This window comes from Talpa occidentalis, unplaced genomic scaffold (assembly GCF_014898055.3).
Source record: "Talpa occidentalis isolate TD23 unplaced genomic scaffold, MPIMG_talOcc4v2.1 talOcc4.14, whole genome shotgun sequence".
Classification (NCBI taxonomy): domain Eukaryota; kingdom Metazoa; phylum Chordata; class Mammalia; order Eulipotyphla; family Talpidae; genus Talpa; species Talpa occidentalis.
The window spans coordinates 77280669-77307565 of record NW_023601433.1 but is presented as its reverse complement, the minus strand read 5'-3'; the positions used below and the strand labels follow the sequence as shown (position 1 = coordinate 77307565).

The 26897-nt window shown below is 51.2% G+C and overlaps 1 protein-coding gene across 2 annotated transcripts; it reads right to left on the bottom strand.

Annotated features, from left to right (window-relative positions):
* Positions 1 to 9524: 9524 nt before the first annotated feature.
* On the bottom strand, positions 9525 to 26835 carry MMAB (metabolism of cobalamin associated B). Of its 2 annotated transcripts, XM_037510983.2 has the most exons (9): positions 26719 to 26835; positions 24573 to 24634; positions 21944 to 22037; positions 19210 to 19267; positions 14631 to 14703; positions 14307 to 14404; positions 14003 to 14067; positions 12173 to 12232; positions 10799 to 11658 (listed from the first exon to the last, which is right to left on the bottom strand). In XM_037510983.2, exons 1-9 carry the CDS (start codon positions 26832 to 26834, stop codon positions 11559 to 11561), a joined length of 726 nt encoding a protein of 241 aa, XP_037366880.1. In that variant the 5' UTR covers position 26835; the 3' UTR covers positions 10799 to 11558. The 2 variants fall into 2 exon arrangements, with proteins under 2 accessions (XP_054551254.1, XP_037366880.1); XM_054695279.1 differs by lacking the exon at positions 14003 to 14067 and having other exon boundaries at positions 9525 to 11658.
* Between the last annotated feature and the right edge of the window lie 62 nt (positions 26836 to 26897).

Sequence of the window (26897 nt, the reverse complement as noted above, 5' to 3'; positions counted from 1 at the left end):
TGCGCCCATCAATTCAAGGTGTTTCGGCAAATAAGTTGGAGGGCTCAGGGGGTCCTGGCTTGACAGGGTCACGAGCTTCGAGGTGGCCTGCCGCCCCGTCTGTCATGTTTCCAGAAGCATGGTAAATGGACAGGACACGGAGAGGCGGTGGCTTTGCAGCTGGCAGGCAGGGGAGACCAGTGTTTCTCAAACGAATCCCACCTAACTATTCCTAGGCACTTGCAAGTCCTCAGTGTATTAAAATTGTCTTTATTTTAATGGTGTTTTTTAAAAACCCACTAGTTTGTGTTACAAAGACTTCATGTTTGCAATGGTAATGTCCCCCGGCAGACTTCCGCCAGGGAAGCAGGCATCACTCAGAGAGGAGGGAAGCCGGCTTCACGCTGGCAGCCCGGAGGAGCTGTCTCTCCAATGTCTGAGCCCCGAGCAACTAGGTTCCAGAGTATTTATTGACTAAAGCAAGGGGTACAGTCATCTGGGAATGCATTAATCAGGGTGCTTATCAGCTGCTCCCTAAAACTCTCAGTCTTCAGGCTAGGTCCCCACCAGCTAATCCACAGGTCAGCCCGACACTTTCCACTTCAGTAACTTGTCATTAAAAGCCAAAATGTCATGAATAAGACTTCAGTTTTTTAGGTGGGTTTGTCTCACCCTTGAGGCTACTAATACATTGGGGGGAGCTTGCAGAACCCTTTTTCCCTTCTTGTGTCAGGAAGTCTGGCATCCTCGATTCCTCCTGGGGGCCTGGGCTGCAAGGACTGGGCAGGGGTGGGTCTGTGCTGGGCATCCCTGTGGTGGGGGATCCAGGCAGGGTGGTCAGCCAAGATGGGCTATAGAAGTCATGGGGTACAGAGAGACAGAGGGAGCTGCAGGCAGGAGATCCTGAAGTTGGAAGCAATGGGAGGCCAGAGGTGGGAGTACCCGGTGACCCTTTGTCTCTTCATGATTTTGCCTGCACCTGTCTCACACTTCAGGCCCCATGAGCCTGCCCCCACAGGGGCTGGCCCCTGCAACTCTGAGACCCGCTCACGTCACCCCCAGGGACACTGTCCAGGGAAGAGAGCATCACACTCTGTGGGGCAGCAAGGGGCTGTGTGGATTCTGCCCTGCAGCCTGGATGACTTTGTCACAGCCATAGATAGTGCCAGATGGAGCTGGCAGGTGTCCCAACAAGGAGTCAGCCCAGGAAGTCAGACTGCCAGGGAGTTCAGACTCACGCCCACTCATCCAATAACGAGACACACAGGACCTACTTTGCTCCAGGCGAGGCTGGGTGCCAGCACCCTGCTCTACAGAGCTCTCAGCTGGGTGGGGAGAGGCGTAACCAACCCAAGGAGGAGGTATGTGAGCACATACCATGATCACCCACCCCCAGGGTCAGTGCCTCACTTGGGAGGCCCACATCACAGCTGTGGGGTGGGGGTGGGGGGACATGGTAAGCCCCAAGATGCAGACCCTAGTCTACCATACTCCAGAGCCTCACCTGGCTTGAGTGGGCATCAGAGGGCTGGGAGAGCATCCTAGACAAAGAGCCCAGCTTAAGCAAAGCCCCAGGGGCTGTTCCTTGCTTATCCGGAGCCTACTGCATAGTCCCATCTGCCTCCAGGGGCAGCCGGAAACAGAGTTACACCCACTTGGAAAATAAAGCCTGCTCTACCAAGGACCTTCTGAGGACCCAGCTCTCCTATCTCTCACGCAGAAGGAGGAGAGGTGACACTCTGCACAGCAACACTTCCCCCAGCTACAGGGCTCAAAGGCGGAGGTGGATTGTGAGTGAGCAAAAGGCCTCCTGTTAGATGAACACCCCACCCTAGACCTCCGGGTAGGGGGAGGCTACAGAAGTTTCCAGACCTCACCACTTCCCTAACTCAGCGCCAGGGCCGGCCCCTCTATAAAGTCAAAAATCGGAGGCACAGACCCAGGTGGACAAGACCAGGGTCGCTCCAGAAGAGGCTCCTGTGCATTGGAGAACATGTCCCATTCTGGGGGGGCAGTGTCTCAGCCCCCAAAACATCTTTTTTTAAAGATTTATTTATATTTATGCATACAAGAGCTGGGGTGCAGGCCAGAGGTGCCGGGGGGAGGGGTGAGAGGAATCACCAGAGACAGAGTGGGGAGCAGAACAGGCAGACTGACCTAAGTACACTGCTGAGGGGAGCAGCAGGTGAGACAGGAGAGGTCTGCTGCGCCATTGGGACAGCTCCCTAGCTGGGGACTGAACTCGTGCTGCAGTGGCTGTGGATAGCTTCACAGTGCTAAGACTTAACCCCTTGTGCCACCAGGGAGGCCCCCCTCAAAAACATCTTAATAACAATGGTGAACTTGGCTGTCATTCCACAGCAATGACCAGAGCTCCTTGGCCTTGGTTTGCTGTGACAGTGGCCTCGAGAACAAGCTGGGTGGCTTGGCCAGCAGGTGTTCAGACGGTACCACTGGAAGGGTGGAAACTCCTCACCTCCAAATTGCCAACGGCTGGCCTCCATCAGCCAGTGAGCAACAAAGTCAACTCTGCTTCATGCAGACAGAAAAGGAATTTCTTGGCAGGTGCTGAGGTCCAGGCCTTAGGCAGAAGCACCTGGAGCAGCTCAAGGGACCCAGATAGCAGGTGCTGGCTGCGTCTCCTTAGGAAGCTGAGCAGGAATCACTGTTCTTCCAGAGACCCACCTGGCTAAGCATGTGCAAGAGACTTCAGGGAGATTCAGAGAAAGTAGCCTGGGCCGGGCACCGATGTCATTCTTGATTTATTCATTCACTCACTCTTGCTGATGCCTGCTATGCGCCAAGCGCCCTGCCAGGCTCTGGCTACAGTTTGCTCTGGGAGACACTGAGCAGGAAACCAATGTCATTTCTGGTCTGTTGGGAAGACAAAAGGCCCCAGGAAGATTGTATCCCATGGGGGAGAGTAAATCCCCAGAAGGAACTTGAGCCACAGCTATCAAGACAAGAGGAGGTGGATGGTGGGTCCCCAAACAGCAAATCTCCTTGAGAGTCCCTGCCATTTTCAAGGCTCTAAAACCTGTTCGGTCCCCCAGGGCAGTGATAAGGATTCAGGTTCAGACTAGAACTGAAATCTGGCCCCGGCCACTTCCTCACCATGACGAGGGGCAAGTCACCTTCCCACTTCAAGCTTGTGAAACATGGTGACAGGCCTACTCTGGCGGGTTGCCGTGAAGTCCAGCAAGGCCACGTGTGCGTACAGAGCCTGGCACACATCGAGCACACAGATTACTTCCCAAGTACTTGGCCGCTTCCCAAGGTGTGGGGGGTCGGGGAGGGTGAACACGTGCAGAGTAGCTCCAGGTCTGTGAGGATGAGGACTATGCCTTCCTGCCCCGCCACTGTAGTTACAGCTTTCACCGCATTCATTTCTCCCCCACGAGCGGAACTCCTCCAGGACTCTCTCGCACCTTATTCCTGAAATGCCCCCGATTGCCACAGCGTGGGTGCTGTCTTCTTGCAGCAAGACAATCGGTCCAACTTGGTTCACCCACAGGTGCATTCTTGGCAGCATCTGGCAGGAGGATGTTGCGAACTGTAACCCCAAAGTCCCCTGAACCATGTTTGTTTATCTAAATGCAGCCAGCTTGGCAAGGGTAGTTGGACAAAGCACCCAGCATAGTAGGAACAGCACTGGAAGGAACTGAGGGGGAAAAAGTGGCCATTGGGAAGTGGCTTCTGAAAGCAGAGCCCCTAGAAGACCTGCTGGTGGCAGGAGGGGGGATGCTGGTGGCAGGGGCTGGAGGGGGACTGGGGTGGGTGGTGTCACACCATTTCTCACTGGATTGCATCTTAACTTTGCGTGCTTTAATGCAAAACGTAATTACAGATTCTGAATTATGGTGGTGAGCTCGTCCGGGTTGACTAATTTCTCAGATTTGTAAGTGTTTGGTTCTGAGAGATCTATGACCCTGGTGTGTCACCTCAGAGCTCTAAGAAGTTCTCTCCTGCCAGTTTGCTCTCCCAGGAGCCCTGGGACTGGGGGAGCTGCTGTTAGGACTGGCTGGTAGGGACATTCTGACCACTCCCAGGCCACCTGGAGACCAGACCTACGTCTGAAAGTCCCCCCAGCCCACACTTCTGAGATCTATGAGGGCTTTGGTCTAGGAATCCAGAAATGTCAAGTCCACACCATTGGTTCGACCAGCTTGGGCAGCAACCATGCAGACATTACTAATGGATTACCAAACTCCCTCCTGCTGAATCTGGACACTGGGTTCACCAGTCTATCCATTAGGGCTCCAGTTTGTCCAGGTGCCTTCTGGGTTATAACCTAGAGTGCAAATCTATGTAAGATAAGAAATATGAAAACTCTTGGTCTACTGTCAAACCCATTTAAAGATGCAGCAACCAACAAAGGAGAAAGACAGATGCCAATCTCATCACCCTGTGAAAAGCTGGAGTGATTAACCCCAGTAGCACCTCAGGGGGGCCTCAATCATGTCTTGGCCCTCCTGCTGCCCTGGAATGGAGGCCTGGCATCCACATTCAGGCTGCACTCCAGCCAGCCATATGCCCCGGTGGCCCCTACCTTTGGCTACAGGAGGGCGCCTCCCGCCATGGGCTTCCCTCTGGGCTCCAAACATCCTAAGGGGGAGATGATCCATTACAGGCAGGCAAACAGTTGTCCGTCTTTTCTCTTTTTCTGTCTTGTTTACTACACAAGAAAGCCTTTGTCAAACCGCGCCCAAATTCATGGTAGAAAAATTAGAAAACCCAGACCCAAATGAAAGTTTAAAGTACCCGTAATCCCACCACTTAGAGATAAGTATTATTGACATGTGGAATGGACACTGCATTTTTCTCTCTGGTTTATACATACACAGCAATGTCTTTTTTTTTTATGGCCATAATGCTTACATTTTTGTTTTGTTTTTTACTTTTTTTAATAAATTTTTAAATTTTTTTACCTCATTGTTCTTTTTTTTTACTGCCAGTATTTTTTTTGAGAGTCATACACAAACTTTATTTTTTAATTTTATTTTTATATTCCCCATACAATTGCAACCCCCTTATTTTGACCCCAATCCCTCCTTTCCCCGATCCCCACCCCCTATAGAGTGTCTCTGGTTCATAGTTGTTTGTTGATTTTGATATTTTCTTTCTTATAGTTATTCGTTTTCCTGGTCCCTTATTTAAGTTTTCTAGATTCCTGCTATGAGTGAGACCATCCGGTATTTTTCTTTTTCTTTCTGGCTTATTTCGCTGAGCATGATCCCTTCCAGCGCCATCCATGTTGCTGCAAATTGCATGTGTTTATCTTTTTTGAATGCCGAGTAATATTCCATGGTATATATGTACCACATCTTCTTGATCCAGTCATCTATTTTTGGGCATTTGGGTTGTTTCCAAAGCTTAGCTATTGTAAACAGTGCTGCTATAAACGTAGGGGTGCAGGTGCTCTTTGGAATTGATGTTTCTGTGTCCTTTGGGTAAATACCTAGGAGTGGAATTGCTGGATCATACGGAAGCTCTATGTTTAGTAGGTCCAGAAATCTCCACACAGCTCTCCATAGTGGTTGGACCAGTTTGCACTCCCACCAGCAGTGCAGGAGAGTTCCTTTTTCTCCACATCCTCGCCAACATTCGTTGTTGCTTGTTTTTGTTTTGTTTTTTTTTTTTTTTTTTGATAATACAGCGATATCTTTTACAGGATTAAAAAAATAGTTTTATTAATTGAGGTAACATTGGTCTACAACAGCGTATATGGCTTAGGGGTACAGGTTCACACCTGTGTAGATGTATGCTATCATACCACATCCACCACGAAAGAACCCACCTAGCCCGGTGTCCCCCACCCCTTCTTTTACAGAATTTGGATCATTCTATAAACACTTTTTTCTAACTTGGGTTTTTTTTCCCCCACTTAAAAAGAGGGAACATTTTTCCAGCATAATAAACACACGGGAACCATCATTTTCAGTGACTTTCTTATATTTCTTAGGGTCCTTTATTGTTCAATATTTTACTTATTTAATTATCTAGTTCCTCATCGTTGGATATTTGTTTCCAATTTTTCACTATCATGCGTAACACTGCCATAGGGATGCATGTTTCTAGGACTTTGCTAGGCATTGCCAAATTGGCCCCCTGAAAGGTCGTACCTGTCTCCAGTGTCCCCAGTAGCTGAGTGGCAACGCCTCCCCTGCTGTGGCTGGAGACTCTCTCCAGCTGCCCAACCCCTGAGGGCAGGGAGACCATGGTCTCCTCGATTCTCCCCGACTGGGTGCCTTGGGAGTGACCTGGCCAGGCTGCACGGGTCCCGATGCCACAGTGGCCACCACCCTTCTCCCTGCCCCGGGCGCCTGGATGCCTTTCCGCAGGCCTGCCGCCCACACCAGGCCCGGCCAGCCCGCTTTTGAGTTATCGTGAGCCTCATTTCCCTTTACAGCTCCCATGGAGCTAACAGATGTACGCACGTCTGAGCCAGTCATGCGGCAAGAGACTTTGGGGCCAATCCTTCCCGTTTTGACAGTGTGTAATCGAGGTGAAGTCATAAATTTTATAAACAAGAACAAACGACCCTTAGCAACATATGTCTGCTCGACCCTTCCAAGGTGATCATAAATAAAGGCTCTTGCTCGCCGGGGAGGGCCGTGGGAGCCGCAGATGGCCAGTGACCAGCCCAAGAGCCTGTGCCTGGGGAGCGGCTGGTGTTGGGGGAAGCACCCAGAAGCCCAGGTCCTTGCTGCGTGCTTTCTGCCATTGGTCCAATCAGCCCTGAGGGCGCCCCTGCTCCTGCTCTGGTGCCTGCTTCTCACCCTTCTGTGGAGGGGGCAGCAGGATCCTCCTGGGATGGTGGGTGCCCTCTCCTCTCCCTGTGTCCCTCAATTGTCAATCACATCCTCATCACCACTGTCCTCATAACCACTGGCCCACTGGGGCAATCTGGAGACCAGGATCCCTCTCCTGGCTCTGTGGCTCCTCAGGGACCCCTCAGGCAGCACGAATCACCGTGGAGAGGTGAGAATAGGCTAGAGTTGGCAGATCCAAGTTCAAACCCAAATTTGCCTCTTACTTGCTGAGTGACAACGGCCAAGGTGTCGCCCCCTGTGCCTCAGTTTCCATGTCTGCAACAAAGATGCGAATTCCCTCCTGATGGGGCTGCTGTGGCTAGTGACGCTGGAGGCTGGCAAGGGGCCATGTGACACAGTTTAAAAACTCCACACACACGAGTTCCGCAAATGCCAGCTGTTCAGTGTGACATCCTTGTCACCATCACCACTGTCCCAGGCCACTGTGTGATTTTCAGCAAGTGACTTCAACCCCCTGAGCCTCGATGTCCTCAACTCTGAAATGGGGAGAATAACTGGACACACCTCATGTATCTCCATTGCCTAGAGCCATGTGACCTTGACTAAGTCATTTCTCTTCTCTGGCCTGTGTCTTCACTGTACATTGGGGGTATATTAATAGCACCACCTTCACCGGCTATTGAAAGAATTAAACAAAGTATTGCACAGAAGGTGCTTAGCAAGATGCCTGGACACCTTCAGTGCTCAGTTTGTAGCCATGATATTTACTGATGACAGCCTCAGTTTCCTCCTCTGTAAAACGGGGGCAGTGATCTTTGAGATCACTTCTGGTGCTCATGGTCTGCGGCCGTCACCTCTCCCTTTCGCTTTGGCACTGTGTTCCTGGAGTCCTGTCCTCCTGACTGACTGGGACCACCCCCTGGAGGCTGGTGGTCTCCCCGCCTCCAGCAAGTCCACTCAAGTCAGAGGCTCTGCGCACGGCACTTCATCTGGGGCTGAGCTCTTTGAAGTGCTTTGAAAAGTCTAAGACATGATCCCCTAACAAGCACAGCAGCCCGTGGTTGCTGGTCTCACTCTGCTCCAGGTGCAGGAGAGGAGGCTTGAGGCTCAGAGGGTTAAAGGAGTTACTCATGGTGACTCAGCTACACGTGGCAGAGCTGGAACTTGCATTCAAATAACAGTAATAATGATGCTAACATTTGTCAGGGGTTATGTTAAGCCCTTTAAGCTATTGCCTCATTAAACTATGCCAGTGGCTCTACGGGTGATGCTGGTGATGCTGGGTCCAGCCCCTATGGCTGATAAATATCATCACCCCCATTTCGTAGATAAATAAACAAGTTTTAGAAGAATGGAATGGCATCCCTGGAATCTTGAAGCTAGGAAGTGACAGGGCTGGTCTTGAACCTGAGTCTGCCTGAGGCCAGCCCAGGCTGTGCATTTGACGACTGTCACTGCCCTTTGCGACTTTGCAGGCATCAGAAGTCTCCCAGCAGCCATTTTACAGGCCAGCCCCAAACGCTGGGCCTCTCCAAACCCGCAAAGAAGCTGTGGATCAGATTATCTCCTGAAGAGGGGGCCGCAGGGGTTATCTCCGGCCAGGGATTCTTTAGGATCTTCTAGGGAACTTGCACACAGCCTTGGCCAGAGGATTCTGAATCGGTAGAATGGGGAAACACAAGGGGATCCCCAAAGTTCCTGAGGGCCCCCAGGCTGCCTCTACATGGGCGCAATCACTGACTACCAGTGCAGAAAAGCAGGGGCCAAGGCAGTCAGCACTGCTCTGAGGAGCAAGATGGGACAGCCTGGGCCCAGCATCGCCAGGAGACTCCCAGCAGACTCCTGTCTGAAGCAGGGATGAGCCACAAATCCTTCCAGGCACTGATTTATGTAGCATTCATGCGGAATTCATTATACAAAGAATTTTATTCAATTAAACTTGAAATGCGTCTGGATTCTTAAAGGTTCAGTAGCGATAACTGGGACAGGAGCGATCATAAAACCGGATGGGCTGTCGGGGGAGGGCGTGGGGAGGCGGCAAGGGTGACATTGCAGCTGACGGGGCTTCGGAACCGGGGACGTTTGTCATTGGGATGTTACAAGTTCGGGCTGTGAAAATTACTTGGTGAAAAATGCACATTAACCATAGCCATGAAATATCAGTTAAGGGAAAGCAGCTTGAGAAATGAGACAGCAGGACATATTAGTGCCTGATATTGTTCTCCGCGGCCCAGGTGATGATGAAAACGACTGTCAGGCGGCGGCGGGGCAGGGAGGAGCACTGGGCCAGGAGTCACAAGGGCACATCCTGGCGCTGACTCCCCAAGACAAGCTGTTCCCCTGAGCCGGCTTCCTCTTCTGCAAAGCAAGAGAGCATAGCGAGCCTCACCCGGGGCCGCCCTCATGCTGCCTGAGCCCCCGGTGCCGACTGGCTCCCCATCACTGTGGCTTTCTCTCCATGGAATCGCCAGCCACACACTCGTCTCCGGCAAGGCCGCTAATGCTGCTCAGAGAGCCAGGCCTGGATCAGAGCGAGGCACCTTCTGGGGTGCCCACCAGATGGGAGTGCCAACTGCCTTTAGTAATGAAGAGGATTAATCCTTTCAAGCAATACTTTTAAAATTCAAAATTTTGCAAAAATGAGATATGTATTTTCCACCTCCCCAAAATAGTCTAGCGCCCATAGGCATCCCAACAAATAAAGAACGCCCAGCCCGCGGCATCCCGGCCGGGCACCCTGGGCAGCAGGCCCTCGTGCAGATGGACTGGGCGGTGTGCACGCAGAGTAGGCAGAACCGGCCTCGAGAGTCGCGTTTTGGTTGTCACGATTTTATCAGCTTTTCCTGATGGCCTCCACACGCGAAGCTACTTGAGAATGTACAGAGGTAGTTTTCCTTTTGCTTAGGCTCCACTAGGGCTGAGGAAGGCCCCACTGAAGAGTGAGTGTTTTGAATCAACCCCCAAAGCAGAATTCCTGTTCTTCCCAGGCTGGTGGGCCAGGATGCCAGCTCCAGTGGTGCCAAGTCCTCCCCGCGCCTGGGCGTGTTTCTGGGGGAAACTGTTAGTGAGGGGAAGACACAGGTAGGGCCTGGGAAGCTGAGGGGCTGACATGCCTCCTGCGACAGGCCCTCTCAGCAAGAGCTGGTGGGGACAGGATCTGGCAATAGGCAAACTGCCTTGTTTCCAAAATGGCCACTGTGGGAGGCTGGATTTCCCCAAAGAGCTCTCCTCGTCCTTTGTGGGATATGTCCTACCGTGGCCAGGAGTGTGGGCCAGGAGTATGTGCCCTGCTTCTTCCTCGAAGATGGGGTGTAGACAGAACTGAGTGATTTGCTGCAAGCTCCCCCTGGGTCACCTGCATACCTGTCCAGCAGAGAGCCCCCCTGAGCCTCTCCTGAACCTGCGTGTTTTGCTGTGTTGTGGTCACACACCCCGAGTGCCTGCAGGGTCTCATGAACCAGACCTAGCGCTAATCACTGCGCAGGGAACCCTGGAGGGGCCTTCACTCGTAGCCCTCTACAGCTCAGCCACTTGCCCAGCCTGAAAGGCCACCACTCTGACCAGGGACAGAAGGACCCAGAAGGGGCAAGATGGACCTGTTCCTCAGATAAAATGAGCAGGTGAGGGGGCTAGGATAACAGCCACAGGCACACGACTCATCATTTCAGTGCTTCCTGACCTGCCAGCCAGGACAGCGGAGCCACCCGCCATCCCCAGCCCCGCTGGCAGCCTCACGCTAAGCACTCGGTGAAGAAATCGTCTAATTGAGTTCGCCGGGCATTTCGGCCCCAATGGTTAGCAAAAGCTTGCCCTTCCGAAGACATGTCCTGCAATTAGCAGCAAGGAATCTTGAGGTTCTGAGGGCTGCCTCTTCAACCTTCATAAATATCCCTCTTCCCAAGGACACAGCTGGCACTGGCAGTGTAGCTTCCTAGCAGGAGGGAGCAGTGGTGACAAGTGAAATAAAATACAGTCGTGGCACGGATCTCAGAGGCATAAACCAGCCAAGTGCAACACCAGAGAAATCAGTCTCAACCGTGTCAGCCTCAGAGGAGAAGGTCTGCCTCATACTCTCCTCCTGGGCCCCTCCACGCCCTTGCCTGGCTGGACATGCCCTCTGCTAAGTGGTGGTGTTTCTTGCTCCAGGCTCTGCTCCTTGACGGAGGAAGGCTCCCCCCTTGGAAAGACCACCGTCCAGGCTGCACCCCACCACACTCTCCAGTCCAGGTGTTTCCAAGGCCACGCCTGCCAGTCAGCAGCTGTCTGCCCCCCACTTTGGTGGTGATAGGTGGCTCAGAGGCGGCTAAACTTCCAAATCCTGCCTGCTTTCCTCTTCCTAAGTGTGACATTTAAAGCCCCTTTGGCACAGGTAAATCCCGGTTACACGTGCAAGGGCCGCTGGTACTATTCCAAATCCTGAACAGCCTGCGCTGGCAGTGACAGGGCTCGCCCGCTCTGCACCCCCATCCCCCACATGTGCACACACGCAGCTCAAATCTTTCCACTTTTATTTTTTTTCTGTGTGGCGCCTCAGCACAGCGACCACCTCGCCTCTCTTCTTCAATACCAAGTTCATTCCCACTTCCTCAGAGACCCGGGGGAGGCCAGGGGAGCAGGACTGGAATTCTGGAAGCACCGCAGCTCTGGAGGGAAGTGGCAGGTCAGAAAGCCGTCCAGACAACAGACCAGCGTCCAGCCCCTCTGGTGAGGCCTCCAGACACCAGGACCCCGAAGGGCAACCTTCTCTCCACCGTCGTGACCAGGGAGGGATCCACCAAGCCCCCCTTTCCAGTATTTCCCCGTGCCTCAGGCTTGGTCCGACGGGTCATTTTTCTTGTATATTTTTTCTTGATTCCCCTCCTTCATGGCTGCATATCTGGCTAATGTGAAGAGATAGTCGCTGAGTCTGGAGGGGCAGAGAGAAGCCAAGGGAATGATTTGAAAAGAGAGATCAATGCTAACTGGGTCTTTCTCATATTAGCCTTCAAGAAGGAAATATAAATCACTTGCCCCAGGAGCAGCGGGCGGGACAGCGGGTGTTCAGCCAACTTGGGCTTGATGGATGGCACTCGGGGCCAGCTTCCACGAGAGCCAAGCGCCCGACTCCGGCGCCAGGGCTGGGGTGGGGCCTGCGGGAGAGGCTGCCACCCCCATCTGCCTGTACAGAGCTGACTGTGCACATTCTTTCCAGGGGCCAGGACTGGCGCCCCTGCACCGTGCCCTCGCTCAGTCTCTCACGGGGGACAGGGACAGTGCCCCCACTGCTCCCAGCTGCATCCCCATGCCTGGCACACGGCAGCCCCTCAGTGGGGTCACGGAGCGAATAAATGTGAGTGAACACTCCTAGGTCCACCCCGCCACTGTCCTTTTCCATAATGTGCCCGGTGATCAAAGAGAGACTGTGAGTTCCATCCCAGTACCTGTTTAAGAACTTGGCAACATTTGCATCCGTCTCGCCCATCTGGACAAGCGGCACCACGCTGGACGGAGAGGAAACACGTCGGAACATGATTGGAACATGATCGGAAACACATTACAGAACATGATCGGCCGCACCGGGCCAGCAGCTCACTCAGGAGCCGCTTGACCAAGTCTGCACCAGCCCACCCGGGGTTACAGTTGGGGAATCATTACCAGGGGGTCCAAGCAGAGCCCCCCATCTCCTCTCCCATGGGCTGTCACATGAGGGCCTGGTGGGGACAGCTAGGGCTGCAGGGAGATGACTCGGCCTCTACCACACCCGGTGCCGCTGGGCCTAGGTCTGGGGTTCCCTTCAGGTGAGAGTCAGTCACCAGCCTTTGAAGGAAGGTGGAGTCTGACCCATAATTCCCAAGGAGCTGCCACTCTTGGCCCCTTTTAAGTGGAAACTTAGAGCAACTTCACAGGGGAGAAAAAGAACCAAGCAGGCAACCTCCCAGTTCCATGCATGATTCCGGGGCCTGCTGTGCCTGTCTGCCTGGCTGTAGCAGTTCTGGACGGTGGACGGCTGTTTGCCAAGTCCCAGCGACGTGGCACGCCCTGACCAGGCCTTCCGTGCACGGAAACTCTGCTATACAACCCTTGTTGGGAGGCGCTCTCCCCAAAACTGAGGCTCTGGGTTTGTATCCCCGCCCAAATCCGCACCGCTGGCTAGCGGCCTAGGCAGGGTGTGAGGCCTGCCCTGAAAAGCCCGGCCACCTTCCCAAGCTCCAGGCTGCAGTTGCCACATCGCAGGGGCAATGGCTTTTCCACCCTGCCTTGCCGGTGCATCTCACAGGCCTGTCTCACCTCCCTGTGTGGTGCAGGGGCACCCACCCCTGCTTGGCATTCCTGTTCTCAGGCCATTGTGTCGCCAAGTCTGGGCTATCACGAGCACTGCTGATGCGGACGCCTTTGTGTGAACGACTTCGAGGCCGAGGCTCTTTCTCATCACCCCCTCACAAGCCACCTGGGCTTACGAGCCTTTCACAAGGATGGGCTTTTAGGATGTGGGGTGATGGGGAGAGCAGGGGTCTGGGCGAGACAGACCTGGGCTCAAATCCGGATGGTGCCATGGACCACTTGGGGGACCCTAGATTTTGTCAGCTCCTTGAACCCCAATTTCCTGACTCCTGAAAAATGGGGGCTGCCACCAACTCTTTCGCAGGGTTATCATGAGGAGTCAAGGGCCCAGCCCTGTCTATTCTATCCAAGTAGGGCCTTATGCCCCTTTTCCTGGAAAGCCGGGGAACAGCATGCACTGTGTGCGGCATCAATGGAGATTGTGCAGTTACTCTTTTAAAATTTCCTTGAAAAGGCTGTCAGCAGCGGTTGGAGGTCCCTGGCTCTCTGACTTGATGGAGCTGGGGCAGTAGTGGCTGGTGTGGAAACATCCACTTGGGCCCCCACGGTCTATGGGGCCCCGCACTGTCACCCATGGCCTACAACCTATTGGTGCTTTCTGCTACTCTCAGGATAGAGGCAAACCACTCTGGCTTCATCTTGCTCCACGCCTCCAGTCAGCTCAGGCCACCCTGTCTAAAGCAACCCCCAGGATGGGGCAGCTGGGCAGAAGGGCAAGAGGATTCTCACTGAGTACCCTTGTGAATTTCATGAGCATGTTGTTACAAGTAACCAACTGAACCCCTAGACCCACTCCCACCGTTCACCCTGCTCCACGCCTGTCCCCACAGCTCTGATCCTGAGGTGTGGTTAAGTCGTCTTCCCTGCCTGGTCCCTCCACAGCACAGGGACAAGACCTGGCCTGCTCCTGCTCCGATAGAGCTGCTCACCGTCGCTCAGCTCGGCGGCACACGGCCCGGCACAAGTGCAGTGCGGCGCTGCTCCTGCCTCCCGACTGGAAGGAGAACATGGGCGTCAGCTGGGACTGGGGGCGGGTGGATGTGCCCACTGCAGGCAGGGGGTATCTGGGATGGACAGACAGACAGGTCTCCCTCCAAGGGGGCTCACCGAGCACCCCTCCAAAGTGGGCAGGGCTGGGGAGCATCGCTGAGGGTCTAGAGGGGGCTTGGGGGCGGGAGTACAGTTTCTGTCACTGTTGAGTCAAAGAGGGGTCCTTTTCAACCCAATACTTACGGGCAGAATAAACGTGGTGAGAGGCGGGAGCTGGCTGGAGTACTTGTCGATCCACTGCTCCAGCTCCAGGACAGGGCCTGCCTGGAATGCGGTTTGTTCTGCAGAGTAAGGAGTAGAGGGAAGCTGACACCAGGCCCACAGCCCCGGGGGCACCAGGGAAACTGTCCTTGTGATCCCTTGCCCACGTGCCCTGCAACCACTTCTGCTGGCCTGAAAGGTACCTTCCCCCCCAGTGCCTGTGGGCAACAGGTGCCCGGTGACACCCAGGAGAACGCTCTCCCCACCCCCCAGCAGGGCCCACACAGGGGGTTCAGAGAAAGTTACTTAAATGAGCCTCCCGGGATGAGGAGCGGGGCGTGGCCAAGGCGGAGCCGATGTCCTGCAGCGAGCACTGGATCTGGGGAAGCAACAGAAGGTGCAGGTGAGGACCTGTTGGTGGCGGCTGGACAGACATGGCGATCCATGTGCAGGTGCCACCTGACACGCAGCAGGCACTCGGGCTGGTCTGCGGGGGCCTGTTGGAACCTCTAATTAGCTGGTATTTAAAAGCTAATTAGTAAACTCTGTCAGAAGCTCTAGCATGATACCTATGGTGGGCACCAGCCTCGCACCCTTGGGGGCAGCAGGGTGATGCAGAAGACAGCAGCACCCGCTGTTGGTCAAGGGGAACTTTCTCATCCTGACCCTTGTCTCCCATGTATCTGGGTCGTCGAAGGTGCTTTCTTTTCTCTAAACTGAAAGCTTTGGTTTTCTAACTTGCGAACATTGGGTCAAGAGGCCAAACATGCCAGTGGTTTGTCGACTACAAAGGACAAAGCCTGTGCGAACGCGGTCAGCAGGTGCCTGGAGCGCCCTGGGAGCAGGAAGCGAGGCGGGGGGAGGCCTGTGCTACAAGGGGCAGGAGCACCGGGGTTGCCTGAACAGAGCTGAGCTGTGCTGCCAAGACTCCAGGCCCCAACACAAAGAAGACCCAACAGACACCTGTGCCCAGACCACAAATGCCACCTCTGCCTTGGTGCCTGCCTGGGCTTCACTCAAGCTGTGTGGCAGGCTGTGGGGAGGTCTGTGATCTTTGATAAGAGGGCCACAGCGACAGCATGCCGGGAGCGGTCACGGCAGATGGGGGCAGAGGCTGCACACAGCAGCGCTGGAGGAGAAGTCTCTCTGGGCCACTGACCAGTTGACCTGGGGCAAGTTTCCGGACCATTTAGTGTGTCCCTACAGCTTTCCATGGAAGGGGCAGTGATAATACCACACCTTGGCTGGCCACCTGTCGAGAGGTGCACTACTTTGGGAAGTGGATCCCAGCTCACTGATTGCTGAGTGTGGGAATCACACTTTTCCTTGGGGAAGATACCCATCCTAAGCTTTAGGTCTTTCCTCTAGAACACAGAATTAACTTCCACTTCGTGGGCTTCTGTGAGCATCAAACAGGGTGATGTAAAAAAAGCAGCCAACACACTGGCGGGTACCTTTCTGCCAGCCCGGCGAGTAGCCCCCAGGGCCAGGCCGGGCTCCCAGGTAGACACTTCACAGCCCAGGTCCGTAGGGTACCCGGGACAAAGAGGGACAGCTGGCAAGGCAGGCAAAGAGCCCAATGGCCTGTCTGCCTGTGAGCTAGACTCGGGCAGTCATCCCTCATCTGTTCCAAGGACATGGCCTCGTGTGCGAGCTATGGTGTGGGATGAACTGCTGAGGTGATTCGGGTGGCACCTGTGATTGAAAGTGTTCAATCTCCAAGTTCAAAGACTTTGAGATTTGGGAGGAGGGTGTACAAAAAATATATTTGTCACGCAGCTGCCCAAGACAATGCTTTGTTAAGTTTCCTGTTCGTTAAACCACTACCTGCCGATCCAGAGCAGCCTGCCCCATCTTCAGCCTCTCCCTGCCATCTACGTATTAGCCAGGTGACAGCTGGACACATCTGTGTGGTGCCTCAGCAGGGACACAGGCAGGGGCCTTGGGGAGCCTGCTGTTTGAGGGGTGAGCAGGAAGCCATTGCAGCCTGGGACAGATGCCTACCCCAGGGACGTGGGAGTGGCCAGGGAAGGCCCTGGAGCTGATGTTGAAGCTGTGACCTAAAGGCCAGGGGCCTAAAGAACAGGGACTCAGCCCCATCCCGCCCCACCCTGAAAACTTGCTTGGAGATAAGCACAGCACCCAGAAATGACCAAGGTGGATGTGACGGGTCCATTTCGAGGGTAAAGACCTCCCTCCATTACACAGGAGGCATCTCATTTCACAGAATGTTCTAGCAGCTGAGCCTCCATCCTTCTGCAGTCCCTTTACTGCTGTTTGCTGGCAGCGGGCTCCAGAGGGCTCCTGCCTGGCCTGCAGCCTACAGACTGAGTAGCTTTGGTCCCAGGGCTGACACTCGAGGGAGCAGTTTGTAAAGACTTGAGTCAACCTGTGTACTGAAACCCTGAAACGATCACATCCTGTGCATTCCACAGGGTCATCCCAGGCTCCACTCACAAAATTCTCTCTGTGGGTTGGTGCTTCCACTGCTCCTTAAGGAACAGAACCAAAATACTACCCATCAGCCCCTGGCTGAGATCTTACTGTATGTAGCTGTGTTTCCTCGGTTGTATGACCTCAGTGCTCTTGACACTGGGGGCAGGGTCATTCTCTGTTGAGAGGGGACAGGCCTTGTCCTGTGCCCTGCGGGATATTCAGCTCCACCCCTAGCCTCTAGCCACCAGATGCCAGTGGCACCCCCACTTCCAGTTGTGACAACCAAAAATATCTCCGCCCAACTCCAAAAGTCCCCTGTGGACAGCATCGAGCTGGGGAGAGATCACTGTCCTCTATGTTTCCCTCGAGTGCAGTCCTTACCACCACCACCACCACATCTCTGTAAGTCCTTATTTCACAGATAAAGAAACTAAGGCTCACAGAGCGCGCATGACAAGCTCTGGGTGACACAAAGAGGAGGTGACGGTCAGATGGCAATTCCAGTTGTGGTGTCCAGGCCTCAGGCTTTAAAAAAAAGTCCCAACTGGGCCTCCCTGGTGGTGCAAGGGATTAAGCACAGCACTGTGAAGCTGTTCGCTATGGGGAGCCATGCTACTCATGTCGTCTGACAAAAGTCCGGGCATGGGGCAGATTTCTGAAAAATCAGGAATCTCGTTAGCTGACTCCAAGATTCTCCTCATTTGTTTATGGCTAGTTTCTACCATTGCTAAAATACGCACTTAAAAGTAAAACTGCAAATACTGATCAATCACTGAATAACCAATTTGATGACAAATGGCACTGCATGATACAAATATTACAGTTTTCATAAAATTGGTAGTCCTCTGCCAAAAAGGCAGCCATTCAACATTTGGCTTTACCTTAACCAGTGAAAAAACATCTGGAAACAAAAGGTTGTAAACATCTATCGGCCAAGTCTTTGATATAGAGATGTGGTCTCTTGAGGCAAGAGCTCATTGGAGAAAGAAATTCCTTGACTTTAAAGTTAAAGATAAAGATAACAGTTGGGTGGCAGAGGCGAGCCATGCTCCAAGTATAAGAAGATTCCTGATAAACCAGGAGACAGCCATAGTTGACTCCTGCTAAATTTTTCCTGTTTGTTTAGGGCTAATTCCCTAGGACGTCACAATTGGTATGATAGTTGTTAGAGTGTGCATTCAAGAATAAGTCAACAGCAATTTGTGAATGGTTGAGCTATTAACCACGGCAGCACAAATAACACACTCGGAAATGGTCAATGTTACAACTACTGATATGTCACATATTGACCATTTTTTGAGAATCAAAGGCTACAACCATCTCCGCCCCTACCCCTGATTAAATATTTGTAGTTCCTTAAAACAACAACCAGCAACCTTATGAAAAAGAAAATTGCCCCTTGATCTTAAAGTTAAATACGGAAACTAGGCTGACTAGATAGCAGAGGAGTGATAGGTAGAAAATTCTTTGTGTAGATTAGGAGACTTCCTCCCTTCATTGAGAGCTGGGGGCTAGGGAAGAGTCAGTGCGGCTTGCCTGGCATGAACGCCCTCCAGGCCCTTGGTTCCTTAATATCAAATCAATATTAAAACAATATACTATAGATGATGATTTCTATATAAAAGTCTTCTGTTTTTTTTACTTTAATCAATTAGTTAGATGTTAGTCTAAACTTTATAGGTTAGTTGGAAATAATCTCTTTGTCTCCCACCCCCCAGGTAACTTCCTGCCCTTTGTTTCCCTCAGCCCTTAGTTAATTGTTCACCATGACAAACTTAGAATTGTTAGTTGCAGACACATAGGCTTTTTTGCTAGTAATACAATAACTGTTGGATTGTAAATAATTACTTTGAAAACATTTGTTTAGCAACTGTGCCTTCTTTAAGACAAAGAATAATAAATGTTACACCTCTGCCGAAGGCAAACAGACCCTTGGCTGCTCCTGAAAAAGAACATGTGATGATTATTACCTTCCTACCTTATGCTTGTGCACTCACGATTTGCTTAGTATAAATATAGGGCTGCTGAGACCCTCAGCAGGATGACGTCAGCACCCTGATCAAGTGTCTGCGTCTCCTCATTCTCCCATCCCCCTCCCTTACCATTTTCTCTACAATTGCACCGACGCCTTCCCATCCTTCAGGAACCCCTGACACCCAGACTGCTGCGGCTGGCTCGCAACAGTTCGCAGCCTCGCAACATGAGTTTGATCCCCGGCTGGCCAGAGAGCAACCCATATGGAGCAGTAGACCTCTCCTGTCTCACCCGCTGCTCCCCTCCGCAGTGTATTTCAGTCAGTCTGCCTGTTCTGTTCCCCACTCTGTCTCTGGTGAGTCCTCTCACCCCCCACACCTCTGGCCTGTACCCAGTTCTTGTATGCATAAATATATAAATCTTTAAAAAAAAAGTCCCAACTGTGGTAAAACTGGGGTAAAAGGATGCTACTCACTTTCTGAAGCTCTTCAGCAAAAGGGTGACCCTTTTCTGTGATAAATTCCATAGCGAACCTAGGAGGAAAAAGGAGAGAGAATGTGCCTCTGCTGTAACATCCCAGGCCCTGTCCGACCGCGAGGCGGCACATCCTCAGGGGTGGTCATTTGGCTAATAAAGCTGTGGTAGCCTCAAGATTATTTTTCTTGCTGACAATAAGAACATCATAACCTCCCATTTGCATAGTTGTGTCTGTTTCTCAGAGAGCCTTTTCTTACAGTCATTACTCAGCCAGTCTACTGTTCCTGGTAGAGTGCCTGGTCTAGCGAGGCCCTGTGAACAAAAGGGACATGGGTTCTGTTCAGCAGGTGAGGGAGATGTGAATCGATCTCACATGAATGAAGGGGAAATAAAAAGTGAGGCCAGCACTCTGAAGGAAAGCGAGGGTCCTGGGAAGTTTGGTCTCGGTGAGGGTTCAGGGAAGGCTTCCTGGAGGAAGCGACACCAGAGGTGGGACTTTGAAGGCTTCATGGTAAAGTGAGGCAGGGAAAGCCAAGTGCTCTTCTGTAGGTCAGGACAGGCTCTGGCCTCCCTCAGAAGTCCCCTTCTGACCAGTCAGGTCCAGGCAGGGAACAGACAGGGTGCCTTCGAAGGGTTCCCAAAGAAAGTCACATACATCAAGGGACAATTCACAGGGTGTGGGAACAGTTGTGGCCACTGACAATGGACGGCAGATGCCACAGCAGGAGCTTGAAGGAACAAGAGAGGCAGACAGCATTCCTAATCCTGGAGAGAACTGGATTCTGGGTGAGTCCACAGCCTGGAGCCCGAGGGCGGGGAGAGACATGGAGGCCACAGCCAGAGCCACCACACTGCTGCGGAGAATAACAAAAATCCTCCCACACCCCTCTCCACCCACAGTCCCACCTGCTGTGGGCGTCTCCCCTTGGCTGGACCCTCTGTAAGTCAGAGGACAGGGAACTGGGATGACCGGGGAACAAAGGTTAGCCTCCTGGGCACAGAGACAAAGAGAAGGTGGAGGAAATGGCTTTGAAATCTCAAAATGAAGAGCCACCACTTAGAAGGAAATAAACAAATGTATAACTCACTGTCTAGTGCCAGTCTTCTCTGGACAGAGAAGATGCTGCATGCCTGTAGATGCTCAAGAACATCCACTTACTGAAAAAATTCCCGGGACCAGCCCAGAGAGAGGCCCCCCTCCCCGCCACAGCCCCCTGCACCCAGACTGTGGCTTGTGAAGGCCGGGCTGAAGCTCTCTGCTTATTAGTGCCTGGTGCATGGAGCTGTTTGATCAACATCTGACAAAGGGAGACCCCACGAGCGAGGTTCCCCTGGTCTCCAGCCCCATGTGGACTGGGGGATGGCGGCTCACTGATTTGCTGATTCTGAACAGCTCATGCCAGAACTCACCCACCTGCCTTCCCCTCTGCCCATGTCACCTGGTGTCCGCCCTCTGCGCCCCCAGGTTCCCACATACACCAAAGGGGGTGCCTTCTCTACTCTGCTGGCAGACTAGCCCCCCTGCTCATTATCTGTTTGAAAATCTCACCCAGTCAGGCCTGTGATTGAGAAGCAGAAGCCACAAACAGGTAAGTTTTAATAATGATGAAAGTAACAGCTGACCTAATTATTTCTTGTACTAGGCTCTGTCCGAAGGGTGAAGCATGGAATGATCTCATCAAGCCTCATAAGAAACCAACAAGATGCATATAGAAGAGGAAAGTAAGGCTCAGAGAGACTAAGTGATTTGCCTAATGTCACACAGCAATCAGCAGTGATAGAATATTTTAACCCAAGGTCTGCTGATACCCATGTCTTTCACCCACAGAACATGTGAATCAGCATTTCAGGAAACTGCCGCTCACGCTATTGACAGTGTGCTGTGCGTGGTGGGCTGGACAACTGTACTCAAATATTTACAGCCCTTTCTACCTCACTGCTGTCAGGGGAGGCGTGTACTTGTGACTGACTCTGGCCAGTAAACTGAGCAGATTTAATGTGTCATGTTACCAAATCTTTCTTCCCTCTGGCATGATTACTGGTGCTGTCTGGAAAGTGGCTGTCCTGCTGGTTGGATACAGAGTAAAGGCCACCTGGAGCAGAAACACATACCACCTGTGATGGACAGGTAAGAGGGTGAAATACACCTCTGGTGTCGTAAGCCATGAGAATTTAGGGTTTTTTGTTATCACAGCATGACCTGGCTGGTCCTGACTAATGTGGAATTTGTACTCCTATGTTTATTGCAGTGCTACTTACAATAGGTAAGACACGGAAACAACCTAAATGTCCTAAAACAGATGACTGGATGAAGAAGATGTGGTATATATACATTTTAGTTTAGAACTAATGTTCTAAACTCTGACCAGTATGTGCTAATTTAGAGGATGAGACTCACAAAAGGGATCACATCGAGTGCTCTGTGTACTGTGCTCAACTCACCTCTTTCACTGAATATGTGCTTCCCGGTGCACACACACTCACTTGAAGAGCGAGGCTACCAGGGATGGCAGGGCAAGTCAGTGTGATGTGGCCAGGACAGCAGTGCAGGAGCAGGCAGGGCCACAGGGCAAAGATGTCTACATCTTGTGAGGCTGATCAGACCTCTCTGTGCTTCCAGGCTGAGGCCTGAAGCCTCCAGGACCAGCCCACATTCTCTGAGGCTCCATGTTCATTGCCTTTACTAAAGCCCAATTCAAACTCTACCCCAAAGCCAATCTCAACTCCCTTACCCAATAGCTGAACTTAATTCATCCGTAGTTCCCAAGGCTTCAAACACTTGGTCATCTTTGGGTCTTCTTTCTCCAGTGAAGGTGCTAGAAAATCCTGTGAAAAAAACATTTAGCCACCCAAATTAATATTTTTTTCCCCTCATACGCTCTTTTTAAAAAACTTTTCATTGAAAGTATAACATTCACACAGAAAAATGCTCAAATCATAAGTGCACAACTAACTGAATATGCCTCAGTGATCAGCAAGAAACAGCCTGACGCTAGAAGCATCCATGTACTCCCTTTCAGTTGCTGGCTCCTAAAGGTGATTAACCCTCATTTCTTTCCTGAAATGTTTTTATTTTAAGCTTTAAAGCCATGCACTAACCATCTTGCCAAAGAAATAAAACACAGGTGTACATGTTATAAACACATTCTTGGTATTACACATTCTACTGCACATAAGATGAAAGTCCTTTGTACCTCTGCCCGGGACATATTTCCCACATTTCCCCCCCAACCACTTAGAAAGAGAAAACTTGCTCCTGATAGTCAGGAGCTGGCTCAGTACTCTACCAGCTGGGCTGTGGTACTGCTGGTGCTGGCCTGGCCCTCACAGGTAGGCAACGGTGTTGCTGAACATACGATTTCATGGAACACCCACAAACCTGCGACTCTGATGACAAATCAAGATCCAACAAGACCACTCCATAATTGTGTCTGAGCAGAGAACACCGTCCAAGTGATTAAAAAGGAGCAAATTTCCCTCTTTCCTGGCCAATGCAAGTGACTGCACTTTATCAATTACGGCTCTAGCCCTCTTGGTCCCTTCCACCTTGCAGATACAAATGATTAATACCCAATTAAAGAATTTGTTCTTGTAGAGGATGTGGAGAAAAGGAACCCCTTTACATTGCTGGAGGGAATGTAAACTGGTCCAGCCACTTTGGAAAACCATGTGGAAGACCCTCAAATTATTAAAAATGGAGGTACCCAGCAATTCCCCTCCTAGGAATCTACCCAAAAGACACAAAGACATTAATTAGAATGGAAATTTGTACTCCCATGTTTATTGCAGCACTACTTACAACAGGTAAGATACGGAAACAACCTAAATGCCCTAAAACAGGTGACTGGATCAAGAAGATGTGGTATATATGCACAATGGAATACTACAATACTACTCAGCAATTAAAAAAGATAAACTCATGCATTCGCAGCAACATGGATGGAGCTGGAAGGGATCATGCTCAGCGAAATAAGTCAGAAGGAAATAGTAAAATGTTGGATAGTTTCACTTATAGGAGGAGTATAGGGGAATCAAACAAGGGGTCAGGAAAAAAAAAGAGACAAAACTAGCTGGCAAACTATAGAACTGAGACATAGTGCAGGGGACAGGAAGGGAGAGGGGTCAAAAAAGGGGAGGGAAGAGCAGAGTGATGGCTCATGGGTGATCTGGTGGTGGGAATTTTATGTGGATTATACCTGATGGGAGAAATCAAACATGAACAACAATGTAAAAAAAAAAAAAAAAAACAAAATTAAAAAAAGTTCGCCCTTGTGTACTGTCAGTATATAATCTAGAGCAAAGCCCCACCTCCCCCCACAAATTCTCCCCAAATCACCTAACATAAGCCCAAGTCTAGAAATCCTTTCCATCACCCTTTGCCTGATCTGCCCCATAGCTCCCAAGGGTGCTGTCTCTGTAGTCGTCATGATCTAATGGACCAACTTTGACCAGCTATTGTTCCTGGAGGTCTTTGACTGGCAGGCACCAACACTACCTTTTTGATACTTGTCATTCTCTGCACGCTTTCTTTCTTTTTCTTATTGACATAATATATTTATAAACACAAAATTTACCACTTGAAGCATTTTTAAATGTACAGTTCAGTGGCATTGAACACTTCCTATGCATATTTTTATATGTTGCTACCTGAATATATATTCCCCCAAAATACATATACTAATGATCTGTACAGTTTTAAACTTTAGGCGATAGTATCATATTGACATAGTCTTCTGCTTCTCACTTCTTCTGTATAGCATTAGGTCCTGGTATTTTTTTTTTAATTATCAAAGTAATACGTGCACCTTACAAAAACAATAAATAGAATGGAAGTATGTCCAATAACTCACGAAAGCCTCTCTGTTCATTCCCCTTTCCCACAGCTCAATCTTTCTCCCAGATGTGACTTTTTTAGGTGACAGCCATGCTCCACATGACGACATTTTGGTCAATGAGGAACCCCATGTATAAGTGTTCCCTAAGTCTCACCCGTGTAGCAGGTATCCAGGTTCATGTAATTACACTGACATTTGCACATGATGAAATGGCCCAATGACACATTTCTCAGAAGGTAACTCCATCATTCAGGGAAGCATGACTGTATTCTCTGCATATCTGAACACATGTGTAAATATATGCACACATGCACATTTTTAAATCGATGGATTCTAATTACTTAGACTGCCCTGTAACTTGTTTTTATCACTTCACAGATCTTAAGTATTTTTTATTTCACATCATACTCTCATGAGGTATGAGGTCTACTGTTACATACTTTTTAATGGCTGCAAAGAATTTGGAAGAACTTTAAAAGGAGCCTGCCACATCTTTCTTTACATTCTTCACTTGTCCCCACCCTACCTTTGTCTCCTGTTTTGGTGTAAATCTTGGGGATCTTGGGTTTCTTCAAGGAAGGCTGTGGCCTAATAAGAAATAGACATCAAGAGGTGGTGATTGGGGATGGCGTATAATGCGGGGAGAGGGGCAGCTCCTTAGTGGGTCTCAGTTTGCTGCTCACAGCTTCAGAGGCAACACTTACCCACCTCTGCTTGGATCTCTTATTGACACCACTTCCCTCTATCCCTCTGAGCTTTAACCCTCTAGTGGACCATCTCTGTGTTTTTCCCACATCCAGAGTTGTTGATGTAGTGTACTATTCAATGCAGATGGTCAATAAACACTTGCTGAAATAACCAATCATTTTCTATAGTCCCTGCATTGTGCTAGATGGATTACTGTGGGCCTCCCTGGTCCCTAGCGCAAGGGGTTGGGATGCAACCTGTGGGGCTGTCCACGGCTGCTGCAGCACGAGTTCGATCCTCCGCCACGGAGCTACCAAATGGCACAGCAGACCTCTCCTGACTCACCCGCTGCTCTCCTCAGCAGTATATTTCACAATCTGCCTGTTCTGTTCCCCACTCTGTCTCTGGAGAATCCTCTCACCCCTGCACCTCTGGCCTGTACCCCAGTTCTTGTATGCATAAATATTTTTAAAAAAATAAATGGATTACTGGCATTATCTCTGGTATTTTCTCATAGCCCAAAGGTTGGTGCCTATGACTTTTATCTTACTGTGAGAAAACTGTAGCTAACAAAATGAAATTAACCTTTCTAGATCACCCAGGACTGGGATTCATGCCCAAGATGAATTTATTCCAGACCCCAAATGCTTACCCCTATCCTTTACCCTCTACTCCAAGTCGGGATCCATTTTTTTTGTGTGTGTGGGGGGGTGTCAAAAACCGGCATTTTCCAGTAGCAACATAAAACCTCTAGTACATATCTCAAAAGTGAAACGTGGCATTACAAGGTTATTCAAAGACTAAATTACTGCGTCCATGAAACGTATTAATCCCTTCCTAGTTCATGGTACTCCTGAGGTTCTGAGGTTCCGGAATGGGCGTAAGTTTGAAAGCATATGATGACAGCGCTCTTCAGACGGCGGGTGTAACTCTGTATCTTAAAGTATAAATGTTGTAGAGCAACCCCGATACAAAATGGGGTGCCTGACTGTGGGTCCTCACCCGCGCGCTTAAAAGGACTTAGCAATGCTCTACTGCAGGCACACACGAAAGGTTAATAAAAGGTTTATTGACAAAGGAAGGGGAAATGAGGAAATGTACAGCTCAGGGAGAAAAGTGGGAGACAAAGTTTTAAATGCGTCCTACCCGATCCGCCGATCAGGAATCCCAAAATGGCGCTCTGAGAGCTGCCGCCAGCCAGGAGCCATGAAGCCAGGAGGCGAGGGACAGCGAGCCAGCCCAAGGCCCACGTGTTTGGTTTTTCATATCCAACCTGGCTGCCCAACTCCACCCTCAGGTCCCAGCCACCCTCCCTTTGATGGTGATGGGATTTGTGTTTCCCAATGTCCTGATGGCTTTAGTCTGGAGTGGGGCTGGGGTCCACAAAGCCTGTATGGGATTAGCTCAGGACATCCTTTCCCCCTAACAATTCCCCCCTTTCACTTTTTGCCACCATTTCCATGGTGATGAAGATCAAACATATGGATGCTGGGATATAGTCTCAGATGAAAACTTTCCAGGGTTACAGTGTGAAAGAAAACCTTTTATGAACCTTTCGCGTGTGCCTGCAGTGGAGCATTAAGTCCTTTTAAGCGCGCGGGTGAGGACCCACAGTCAGGCACCCTGTTTTGTATGGGGTTGCTCTACAACAGTTATGGCTTTAGTCTGGGGCGGGGGTGGGGTCCACAAAGCCTGCATGGGATTAGCTCAGGACGTCATTTCCCCCAACATAAACTGCTTTGGTTACAGGTTAAAATCTGAACCGAGACCCCTGAACATGTCCTCCTGGCGGACATGCCCTGATGGCCCGTAGCTGGACTTCCTTCGGGCTCCTCGCCCAGCTTCGGCCCACGGTGACGTCAGGACTGAGAGAGGACGTCACCTGGCAGCTTCCCGCGTGATGTCACAGCGGTGTGACATAACCAGGGCGACGACCCCACAATTCCCGGCCGGTATTCGAGTTACCCTCCCCGTCAAGCACTCACTTCTCCCCGTCTTCCACGCCCTGGGGGCCGCGGCTCTGGAAACGGGGACACAGCAGCCGGCCGGCGCCGAGGCTCCGGCGCAGGCCAAGGCGGCCAGCGGGGCCCCACGCAGCCATGCGTCAGGCCTCCGGTCGGGGCTGACCCCGCCAGGCTCCCGTCCGCGGCCCGGGGTGACTCCT

Coding starts and splice junctions, on each gene's coding strand:
- MMAB (XM_037510983.2), bottom strand. CDS start 26,834: ATGGCTGCGTGGGGCCCCGCTGGCCGCCTTGGCCTGCGCCGGAGCCTC. Junction 14,704..19,209: donor TTGCTGAAGAGCTTCAGAAA/GTGAGTAGCATC, acceptor TTGCTTCCCCAG/ATCCAGTGCTCGCTGCAGGA. Junction 11,659..12,172: donor GTTGCCAAGTTCTTAAACAG/GTACTGGGATGG, acceptor CTGCCCCTCCAG/ACTCAGCGACTATCTCTTCA.